This window comes from Mesoplodon bidens, assembly GCF_964165515.1.
Source record: "Mesoplodon bidens genome assembly, chromosome: X".
NCBI classification, from domain to species: domain Eukaryota; kingdom Metazoa; phylum Chordata; class Mammalia; order Artiodactyla; family Ziphiidae; genus Mesoplodon; species Mesoplodon bidens.
The window spans coordinates 46,945,091-46,957,377 of record NC_138163.1 but is presented as its reverse complement, the minus strand read 5'-3'; the positions used below and the strand labels follow the sequence as shown (position 1 = coordinate 46,957,377).

Sequence of the window (12,287 nt, the reverse complement as noted above, 5' to 3'; positions counted from 1 at the left end):
ATGAAAACCCCATGCAGCCAAACATACATACATACATACATACATACATAAATAAATTTTAAAAAAGAAAGAAGAGTTAAACAGAAAAATACTTCTTTTAATTAAAAGACACCTGTTTAAAAGAAGGGATGGCACAACAGACAATTGGCTTAAGAAGGTATGGTACATATACACAATGGAATATTACTAAGCCATAAAAAGAATGGAATACTGCTCGTTGCAGCAGAATGGACGGACCTAGAGAATATTATGCTTAGTGAAATAAGTTCAACAGAGAAAGACAAATACTGGATATCATTTATATGTGGAATCTAAAAAATAATACAAATGAATGTATATGCAGAACAGACTCACAGACATAGAAAACAAACTAGTGGCTATCAGAGGGAAGAGGGAAGGGGGAGGGACAGATTAGGGGTGTGGGATTAACAGATACAAACTACTATATATATAATAGATAAGCAACAAGGATATACTGTATAGCACAGGGAATTATACCCATTATCATAACCTCTAATGGAGCATAATCTGCAAAAATACTGAATCGCTATGCTGTACATCTGAAACTATAACAGAATATCACAAATCAAGTATACTTCAATTAAAAGACAAGAAGGGATTGTGAAAATTTCAAAGAACTATAGCTATATCCATCTGTTTTCCTGCTCACATGTACAGTGGGTTAGAGTCTGAGACTGGAAGATTATCAGTGGCAAGGTTGAAAATGTGGTAGCAGGAGTTCATTCCTGCCTGTGGCCAACAGCAATTCCATGTGTACGATACTATATACATTATTTTATTTATATAAATACAATATATTTGGATTAGCTGGAGGTCAGGTAATCTCTTGTTCACATTTTACAGATGAATCAACTGAGGTCTGGCTATGTTAGGTTACTTGCCTAAATACATCTAGGGTAAAGTTGTGGAGCAGTGTTCGGTGTGGATCCAGAGCTGTGCTCTTAACTGCTGCCTCCCAAGTAAGAGCCAGAGAGCTGGGCATCCTGGAGCATTTAGGGTCTAACTAGCCTAAGGCAGAGAATCTATGCCTTTGGAATGTTTTATATCCAAATTAAGGAAGGTGAATTGGAAAGTATCGATTCAGATCCTTATCTATAAATCAGACTGAGGATAGAATAAGCTGTGAGTTGTAAGATAAATGAGGAGAATCAGAGTCTCAGCTTCCCACAGGAGTTCCCCATATGCAGCTGAAACTCAGTATATCCCAAACTGACCTCATCATCGCCCCTTCCTCCTCCTCACTACTTCCCCGAAAACCTGCTACTCACCCTAACCCTAACCCTCACACTAACCCTAACCCTGTATTTATCTCAGGGGATGGCAAGATCATGTACCCAGCTGTCAAATCAGGAACCTGGGAGTCATCACTGAGCCCACCCTCTTCCTCATGCCACAGATCCAGCTGGTCCTCAAGCCCTCTCGACCTCTTACTACAGCTTGAATCTGTCTCCTCCTGTCCCTTGGCTCAGGAAGCCCTGGAGTCAGAGCAATTCATCTAAAACGTTAGAATGATCATCGTCCCTCCCCTACTTAAATTCCTTCTGTGGTCCTGCTGCTCTCGGTATAAAATACATGACGCACGAAGCCCCCTAATCTATGGCCTCACTGCTCTCTAGCCTAATCTCTTACCACTCTCCCACCCTACTTCAGAACTGTGTCAGAGTCACTTTTGAATTTCTGGTGCCTAGTCCAGTGCTGGGCACACAGAAGGCACTCAAGTAAGTGCTTGTGGCATGAAGGATGAATCAAGATTTCAGTGCCCTGTAGCACACCCCTCCCCCGCAATGGGTTTCCCCTCCCGATGAGGGACACGGGCAAATTCAAACCCTCCATTTTGTGTCACCCCCAGAAGAATAAAGGCCAAAAAATGACTCACAAAGGAAAAATATGGCATTAATAAAACAATGTTTTAAAAAGAATAAGCAACCAGTTATCTCAAAGTATTTAAGGGTTCTGTTTTCCTTTAAGACTGTGCTTCCAAAGTATAAACTATGTTCCTAGTTGTTTTTTAATAAAGGCATATTTTAAGGCACGATGCAGAAATTCATGGTTATGAATCTGGGGAGCAGGCAGATAGAATGGATGCTATTAGAATATTAATGGCCCAGTGACAGAAGGTCTTTGTACCTGAAGTGCTGTACTCCCATCTGGTGGTACAGCTAGAAAACTGTCAAAATAAGTTTTTAGAGATTAAAAAAAAATAAGTATACATATTCTACAAAATGAAAGTGAGGAAGTGACTAAAATTGGTACAGACTGCCATTCATCATGCAGGATTTTTTACTCTTTGTCATTGCCTTACAGTCAAACCTTCTAAGCCCTTTTGCAGCATCCAAGGAATACCAGAAACTGGCCATCCTGTATCTCTTACTTGCCTCTCTGAGCTTGGAACACCTTCCCCGGTGTACTACTGGTATAAACTTGAAGGAAGAGACATCGTCCCAGTGAAAGAAACCTTCAGTGAGTATAGCCCTCTGCTGCCCCTGGCAAGGCCTGGTGTGTGGGCTTGGTTGACAGCATGTGTGTGTGACTGGCTGCTTGTCCTTAGAGCACAGTCTTCTAGTTTTCTGGGAGGAGAATGTACAAAGAATGTCAATCTTTCATCAAGATGGCTGTCCTCTGGTCTTCTCCCCAACTTCTAGAAATCAAGACCATTTTTGGCTCACAGGTGGTGGGTATGGAGAAAATAGGCATGGTCCCAGATGGGAGTCTCCAGGGGTCTAGTTGGGCCCTGGACAATCTCAAGAAAGGGAGGCCAATGTGAGGAAGTGGGTGGGCATTGAATGGTCTGCTACATTCACATGATCTCTACCCACATAAGAGATTTTAAAATGCTATTTCCTGGTTTTGACAGACCCAGCCACCGGGATTTTGTTCATTGGAAATCTGACCAATTTTGTACAAGGTTATTACCAGTGCACCGCTATCAACAACCTTGGCAATAGTTCCTGTGAAATTGACCTAACTTCTTCACGTGAGTTGATCGTATAACTTTAACAGTTTCTCCTTAAGTCAAGTATGCTGAGCCTGCCAATCAAGTAAATTAATTAGAATCCCTGGTTAGTCCTTCCTGACTGGAGATTTTGGTGCTTTATTTATAGGTTGACATGGCGGATGACCATCCTAATATCTAATGCTTACATAATACTTAATATATGCCACATGCTGCTTCAAATTGTTTACAAAAAGTAATTTGCTTAACCCTCACAAAACCTCCAGAAAGTAAAACAACAGCCTCATGCATAGTACGAGGCTGAATTTTCTTTGTGATGCTGTTGGTAGATCCAGGTGAAGCTATAGCAATCTGTGTCAAACATGGAGCTCACAAACCTTCCAGTTATTAACTAATTTGCTAAAATCTGCCTCTAATAATAATAGTAATAACGACACTTGCACCTACATTCAGAGTAGCTAATACTGCGGAGCACAAAATATGTGCCAGACGCTTGGCCACGTGCTGCAAGCATTATCCCACTCAGTCTTACAATCACCCCGTCTAGGAGGCAGAATATACTGTTAAGCTTCACTTTACTGAAAAGGAAACTAAAGCTCAGGGAGGTAAGTGACTTGCTCAGGGTCATTCAGTTTGTAACTGGCAGAGTCACGATGCCTCTAAACCTCAACCTTCCAGTTCAGACGTGCCTAGTTACTAAGCATAGACTTGAGGGCCTGAGATTGTCAAATTGGGCCAGTCAGGGGGCAAGTTCTCACAAGGGGTATCTTGCTACATCTCTCAAGAATCACTTCATTACATTTCAGATCCTGTCATTTATTCATTTTTTCAAACTTCCTTTGAATCTGTGATTTCAATATATACCATATCCAGGGGGCCCAGTTCCATTGGATTATTATTCTCCTATGAAGCTGAGCTTTCTTCCTTTTATTTGTCTGGATTCAGACATTTTCCAACTCCAGTTTGCTCCTTCATTTTTGTATCACTTTCAGCCATTTTTAAAAACATCTTTATTGGAGTATAACTGCTTTACAATGTTGTGTTAGTTTCTGCTGTATAACAAAGTGAATCAGCTATACATATACATATGTCCCCATATCTCTTCCTTCTTGCATCTCCCTCCCTCCCACCCTCCCTATCCCACCCCTCTATGTGGTCACAAAATACTGAGCTGATCTCCCTGTGCTATGCGGCTGCTTCCCACTAGCTATTGATTTTACATTTGGTAGTGTATATATGTCCATGCCTCTCTCTCACTTCATCCCAGCTTACCCTTCCCCCTCCCCGTGTTCTCAAGTCCATTCTCTACATCTGCGTCTTTATTCCTGTCCTGCCCCTAGGTTTTTCAGAACCTTTTTTTTTTTTTTAGGTTCCATATATATGTGTTAGCATACGGTATTTGTCTTTCTCTTTCTGACTTACTTCACTCTGTATTACAGACTCTAGGTCCATCCACCTCACTACAAATGATTCAATTTCGTTTCTTTTTATGGCTGGAAACTTCATCTTTTTGTGTGTCCTTTTTTGTGGTCCCATTCTGTCCCTGCTCCCTTGATCATTTCTGCTGTTTTTCTCCAGATCTTCCCCAATCTCATTTTGCCTTTCTAGAGGTACAGTCATATTGCAGATATAGAGACTCCTCAGATTTGTACTTGAGCCTTGCTTCCTTTTGAATCCTCTTTTCAATGATGTCTAGCATTTGGCTTCCTTCCTGCCTTCCTGCCTTCTTGACTTCCTGCCTCCCTCCTTCCCTCCATCCTTCCCTTCCTCAAACCTTCATTGACTATCTACTGTATGCCAGGGAATGTCCTAGGCAATGGAGATTCAGACATTAATAAGATATATGTCTTACACTCAAGGGGCTCACAGATTAGCTAGAGGCACAAACACTAAAATTTGTTAAATGTTATAACAGAGGTCTGCACAGGGTCTATGGGATGCCAAAGAAGAAACAACTAATTATGCTTATAGAACCAAGGCCAGCTTTACCAATGAAGTGCTATTTGAGATGGAGCTTGCAAAGCCTGTTTCTTTATCTTTAAAATTAGGATGAGGGTAAAAGGAGGTTGAAGGATGACAGCAGAGCAGCAGGCTTAGGAAGGCAACCAGTCGATACTCGATACTCGGGAGGAAGGTGGAGGACTCCAGAAGGGATGTCTCCAAGGGAGGAAACAACAACAACATAAGAAACCGATAGATTAGCTGATGTGTTTGAAACTACCGAAAGGACTTTTGCTAAAATTTTTGGGGATTAGTAATAATACATTAAAAAACCCATAAATCCCCAAATGAGGCAATTATTAACCTTGGGGAAATTTTTTAAATGTTGTACAAGAAAGAGTCATAGTATGTTCTGCAGCTGTGAACAATATTTACATGGTCATAATACTGCAAACATTGATTTAACAATACCTTATGTTATATTAGGAGAATATGGCGGGATGTGAGGGGAGTGGTGTAAGAGAGTTAAATCTTCAACCTCCAGAGTAGGAAGCCAGTAGAAAATGACAAAAATTGGAAAAGGCAGAACATATTAGAACAAGTGTAATAGAAACATGGGGGCAAATTCCTCTTGTGAATGGGACTTAGAGATGGGAAGGAGTGGAGAAAGGAACTGCTGATTTTTTTTTTTTGTTAGAAGCCTAGTAGAACTGTTTGACTTTCTAAATGATGCACATGTATTCCTTTAATCATAGAAAGTTAAAAGAATGATCAGGTAACTCAACTAGCCTTTCATCTCAAAGTATAAGATATTCATCCTTGCTTGAAGGGAGGCCGATGGGGATGGGCCCACCTGGAACCCCCAGACATGGTCTCTTGGGGACAATACCTCAGTGCTTGAAGGTCTGGCGCTCAGCTGGATCATCTCACACTCATTAAGTTTTCCATAGACTGATCTAATAAACCAGATGCCTGTTTATGGAAATGGGCATATCCCTTCCCAGTGGCCAGAATGCATGAGGCTCTTTGGTGAGCATGGAATCTGCGGAAGAGAAGGTTTTTAGGGAACTACTTCACCCATGCTTTGGGAAAGCCTGGTGAAACGTCCCTGCCTGTAACGGACGTCATTTCTCTGGTGACCGGATTGCAGCTCCATCGTGTCTCTCTCACTGCCCAAGCAAATGTACGGTGAAGACTTACTTCTCCCAACCGCATCTTTTATTTGGGGGGTGCCGTGCCACAGGATCTTAGTTCCCCGACCAGGGATCGAACCCACACCCCCGGCGGTGGAAGCACAGAGTCCTAACCACTGGACCACCAGGGAGGTCCGAAACCGCATTTCTAAAGCAATCCCACCTCCCCCAAGTTGGCATATTTTTTTTTCTTTATGTGTGTAAATGTGAATGGGAAGGCTACATAGTCAAGCCAGTCTCATTTTTTCTCCTGCTATGAGTCCAGCTGAAAGAGTTCTAGGGGTTTCCACGCTCTCAACCTATACAAGGCACCTTCCCACTATATGAATGCCCCGGATATTCCCCACTGGTCAAGAATGCATGTGGATGAGGCAGACACTATGCTCCACATTACTAACCAGTTGCTTGTGTCCTCCAGATCCAGAAGTTGGAATCATTGTCAGGACCTTGGTGGGTACCCTAGTAGGTGCTGCCATTATCTTCTCTGTGGTGTGTTTTGCAAGGAACAAGGCAAAAGCGAAGGGGAAGGAAAGGAAGAGAAATTCTAAACCCACCACAGAACTCGAGTAAGACCTTACTTTGTTGTCTTTACTTGAATAGACATTTCTCAGGCCTATCTCTTTCAGTCAGCTCTTCCTAAGCACTCCTTTTAGCATAAGATATAGAGGCATCTTTCTGCGTACCCTCACTGCGTTTATAAAAGAATGGTGATGGCTATCATGTACTGAGCGCTGTGCGCCAGACTCTGTGCTAAGCATTTTATGTGTATCAACTCATTTAACTGCCACGACAATCCTTTTACAGTTAAGAAAATGTTTTAATATATTAATATACTTGTCCTTCTACCAATAGTGATAAAATGTAATTTTTAATGTTTATTTTATGGAACAAGGGGCCCAGGGAAGCAAAAGTGCTGAGGGCCCAGGCTCTTGACCACTTTGTTATTTCTTATCAAATGTGATTTCTTATCCATTTCTGTGCTTCCACAACCAAGTACCAAGCATTGTGCTAGAGGGAGTGGGTGCTAGACATGCACCAGAGCCATGGATTTGGCCAAAGACCTTATTCGAACTTTAGACCCTTTCAACCTCACAAGAGTTTTCTCACCTCTTGAACACTGGTTAGTCTTTCTTGAACTCTCATTATATTGTTGAGACCTAACCTTTCTGCACCCCAAATGGAGACCCATGGTCTGACAGTGAGTCAGACTATCAGAAATCACAGAGGTCCTGAACAGATTGGGACCTATGGTCACTGAGGCTACAGAGCCTATGGCTCCATGTGAGATGTCAAACCCTAACTTGTTCTCCCCTGGGCCTTCTTCCTGCAGACCAATGACAAATATAAACCAAGATGCAGAGTGTGAGACAATACCAGATGAAGATATCATCCACACAGAAGCAACTCTGCCATATTCCATCCATGAGTCTGAGCCTAATACCACCCTGGAGCCAGATCACAAGCCTGTCCCTAAGCCTGAACCTGTCGTGCAGCCTGCCCTAGAGCTGGTCTCAGGGCCTGAGCTTGCCCCGGCACCTGAGTTTGAGATCAAGCTGGAGCCACAGCAGGAACCGGAGCCCTCGACTGTATCTGAGCCCTTCTGTGACGAGGGAAAGGGGGTGATTAAGACATAGGCCGTTGGCCAGAGTACCGTGTTCATTACTAAGGAACCCATTACTGTCATTTGGAATTCAGTTGACCTAACTAACCCACCACCTCCCTCCATTCTGACCAACCCTCTTCTAACAAGGTGCTCCTACCATCAATCCAAAACAGACAGGTCAAGATAACTACTAAATAAATGCAAGGGTTCCTGCATTACCAGTATAGAGTACTTACAATTTGACTAACATGTAAACACAACTAATGAAATGACAAGTGATTTTGAACTCAGTTGAAGGTGTTTTGCAAAACCTGTGTCTTATTTCAGACAATCTTACTTCTCTATTTTTAGCTACTCTTTGAGATTCCACATGCACACATGACAAGGTGGCATTAACTGGATTCAATATTATTTCTAGGATTTGTTGTTGACAGAGCTTCCCTATTCATTTTCACACGGACCACTAAGAAAAGAATTCACCAGCATTATCTCATAGACTGGAAAAAAATTCCTTAAAATTCCAGAGGGAAATAAAGGGTACATATTAATTGGTACATAGCATTTAAAACTAGGTCTTAAAATTAATGCTTCATTTATCATATTAGATTTCCCAAAGAACCACCGGCTATCCAATATCTGAGCACAGCAAAATTTTAAAATAACCCAATTTTTAAATGGAAAATAACATACAGGCAAACAATTCCAAATACACTTTTCCTTCAATGAATACAAAATATTGATACTACAGGTGATGTACAATTTAGCTTTGAATGGGCTATTATGTTGTCACACTGTCTGATGCTATCTACTTTGGAAGGGCCAGACTAGGAAACTGTTCTAAATGAACACTTAAGATCTATTTTAGATAATCTGAACTAATTAATCTATTTTACTGTTGGGATATTTCACATTAATAAAGAGATATAAATCTTGTATACATGCTTAATATTAACTGAAACGCATCGATATCACCTCTTTTTCACCTGTTAAAAAGCTTTTCTATTGATCATTTTTTACCCACATCTCACTTTAAAGAAATTTACTGGTAGACTTTTTCATCTGTGTAATCAATCAGATTTTAAATCTTATTTTAAGGTTCAATAAGTAATACTCAATAAAAATCTTATTTTAATGATCCTAAGGTAAATCTTTTATAAATAAATTTATTGATATATACATTATGTACAATAAACTGCACCTATTTCAAGTGTAAAATTTGATGAGTTTTGACAGATGTATGCACCCATGAAACCACCGTGATAATCTAAATGGAGCATTTCCATCATCGCAAAGTGTTTCCTGTGTCCCTTCGTGCAATCCCACCATCACCCTGGACCCAGGCAACCACTGATTTGTTTTCCATCCTTAGAGATTAGCTTTGCCTTTTCTTGACCTTCGTATAAATAGGACCATACAGTATGTACTTTTTTGTGTCTGACTTCCTTCTAAGTGAAGTTTTTTTTTTTTTTAATTATTTATTTTATTTTATTTTTTTATTTTTGGCCGTGTTGGGTCTCTTGCTGTGCGCGGGCTTTCTCTAGTTGCGGTGAGCTGGGGCTACTCTTCGCTGCGGTGTGTGGGCTTCTCATTGTTGTGGCTTCTCTTGTTGCGGAGCACGGGCTCTAGGCGCGCAGGCTTCAGTAGTTGTGGCATGTGGGCTCAGTAGTTGTGGCTTGTGGGCTCTAGAGCTCAGGCTCAGTAGTTGTGGTGCATGGGCTTAGTTGCTCCGCGGCATGTGGGACCTTCCCGGGCCAGGGCTTGAACCCGTGTCTCTTGCATTGGCAGGCGGGTTCTTAACCACTGTGCCACCAGGGAAGCCCCTAAGTGAAGTCTTTTAAAATAAAGTAATGAATCTCTAACTTACCACATTCAGATTTTCATGTAGAGGAAACTATGAAACCTTTTGTATATAGATCATACCTATACACTAATTGAGGTAGAGTTTTAGAAGGTTTTAGGGTAGATTGAAATTGAAATTAATATTACGCTTGTCCGGAGTCATGGAGAGAAGAGATAGCAAGTTTTTACTTATGCATTTTCCTTGATGTGCTAATTTTCAACCAAAGGCAGGGATTTTTGAAGCATCTGTAATTTCATTCAGACCAAATATAATATTATGACATACGGTGTCTGATGGGTTCAGGAAACAAAATGATGAAGGTCTTAAGAATGATCTAACATTTAGAGCTTAAAAATTTCAATTACCAGAATGCCAAAGTAGCTGGAATTCACCTTCCCTTCTACTCTTATGACAGAGGTAAATTGCAAGAGACTAATAATATATAATAGTCAACACCACCCCCAAGTTTCTGCTGAATTGGTGCTGAACAGGAAGGCAGGCACTCTTGGTGGTCTTATAGAGCCCTGCTCTTATTAGCACTGTTCTGATCAAAATGCCAATAAATAGTTGGATCAGTGGTTTTTAACCTTTTTTGAGGCCATGGATCACTTTGATAATACACTGAAAACTCTGGACCTCTCTCCTTAGAAAAATGCTTATACACACAAAATGTCAAGTACAGTTTTAGACAAATTACAGACTCCCTGAATCCAAGAATAAGAACTAGTGAATTAGATAAAAACACAGAAGGTACACTTAATAAATCATGCATCCTGGGGTGCGTGGATACTCAAAATGATCTTGATAGTCTGGAAGCTGAGTTGAAATCAACATAATGAATTTGCCAGGAATGGAGGGTATGGTCCAGATTTAAGGATATAGGGTACATGTTGCCAATGCAGAAACCCTAGCTGGGCAAGGTTGGGAAGTAGGTGAGGTTAATCTGAAGTAGTATCTTTGGGTCTCTCCTTTCAGTGCCCTTCTTGGCCTTCTGGCATTATTTTCCAGACACCCAGGATTGTCATGCACCTACTGGCTCAGTGACCCATTTGGATCTGTGTCCCTCAGGCAGGATTCATTGCTCAACCTATCTCTACCCTTGCCACCCTTTCAAAAGGTAGCTGTTCTGTGACCTGTTCTTGTCCAGTGAACATGATCTTTCATCATCAGGTGATGTCATTAAGGTTGATAATAAACTAGCTCTCTTAGGAAAATTTATCTTTTAAGAGGGGACTCTTAAAATTTTTTTTTTATTTTTGGCTGCATTGGGTCTTCGTTGCTGTGTGTGGGCTTTCTCTAGTTGTAGTACACGGGGGCTACTCTTTGTTGTGGTGCACGGGCTTCTCATAGCAGTGGCTTCTCGTTGCAGATCACGGGCTCTAGGCACATGGGCTTCAGCAGTTGTGGCATGTGGGCTCAGTAGTTGTGGCTCGCGGGCTCTAGAGTGCAGGCTCAGTAGTTGTGGTGCACATGCTTAGTTGCTCCACGGCATGTGGGATCTTCCCGGACCAGGGATCGAACCTGTGTGCCCTGCATCGGCAGGTGGATTCTTAACCACTGCACCACCAGGGAAGTCCCTAAGGGTGGACTCTTGAAGACAGATAATTCTTTAATCCAAAGATACTAAAAATGGTGGAATTTCAAGCACTGGAACAATCTAGAGGGGAGATATTCCTGGAGAAAGCAGCTTTCTCAGCCCCTCTCAAATCAAACCATGCGGGTTACCATCTAACTACTCCACCTACTTATAAGGCCACTCTGGGTCAGTGCAACTTTTATCCCAGTCTCCTTAATCTTCTATTAGTACATCCATAATATACCATATATTTATGTTTGTGATGAATCCTGAGACTGTATAAAATACAGAATCGTAACAAAATTGTGTTCACTAAATTTTACTTGGGCAGGAAAATGGATTCCTATGTTAAAGAGATTTCCAATAAGGGAACAAAAGAAAGTTGTTTTTTTTTCTGCTTATTCATCAGTGGATCAGAAGATAAGTAATGGAATAGGTCATTACCCAAATATTCTGATAGCTTAAGCTTCGACCAAACTGTTTCAGCTTAATTCTCACTCAGATAAGGTACTACCTGATTTATTTTGCTACAGGTAGTTAAAAGTTAAGTGGGTAGTCCCAACCAAATCCCAAACCAGCCTTGGCTTCTTAACCATTCACTTCTCACCACCCAAAAAGACTTCCAGGAATTTCTCTCACCTCTTTGTTTCAGCATTTAGCAACTAGGATATGCTAAAGTCAGTGGAACAGCTTTGGGGCTGTCGGTCCTTATTCTCCCCAAATTCATCTGTTTATTCAGTCACCCACTGGACATTTACTGAATGGGTACTATGGACCAGGTACTGTGGCTGATGGTACAATGGTGAGCAGAATCAGAGCTAGCTCTTGTCTTCATGTAGTATACAGCTTCACTAACTATGACAAGTTCTTGCACGTCATTATCAACAGTAGTGTGCTGACTGAAGGGGAGGGAGGCTGGAATTTGTATGGCACTGTGGAGGGCCTACAAATAATAGTGATCTATGATTAAAAAAAGGACTAAAACATAGTAATTCTTTTTTTTTTCTTTTTACTTGTTTTTAATCATCTATATTTTCCACAATAAACATACATTATTTTTGATAACTAAAAAAGAAAAAAAAATTCAAATGAGAGTTTAAAAGGAGGACAGAAATACAACACAGAGAAATTTACAAGAGGGAGAAAACGCCAGTTTGCTC

General features: G+C 41.1%; 1 protein-coding gene across 1 annotated transcript in view; it reads left to right on the top strand.

The window, feature by feature from the left end:
• Positions 1-7,742, top strand: part of VSIG1 (V-set and immunoglobulin domain containing 1) — a gene marked incomplete at both ends in the record, with an annotated part of 33,917 nt that extends 26,175 nt beyond the window's left edge. The window contains 4 exons of the mRNA XM_081223007.1: positions 2,326-2,481; positions 2,876-2,995; positions 6,527-6,674; positions 7,439-7,742. Of these exons, the coding sequence (XP_081079133.1) occupies positions 2,326-2,481; positions 2,876-2,995; positions 6,527-6,674; positions 7,439-7,742 (728 nt within the window). The remainder of the gene's footprint in view (positions 1-2,325; positions 2,482-2,875; positions 2,996-6,526; positions 6,675-7,438) is intronic.
• Between the last annotated feature and the right edge of the window lie 4,545 nt (positions 7,743-12,287).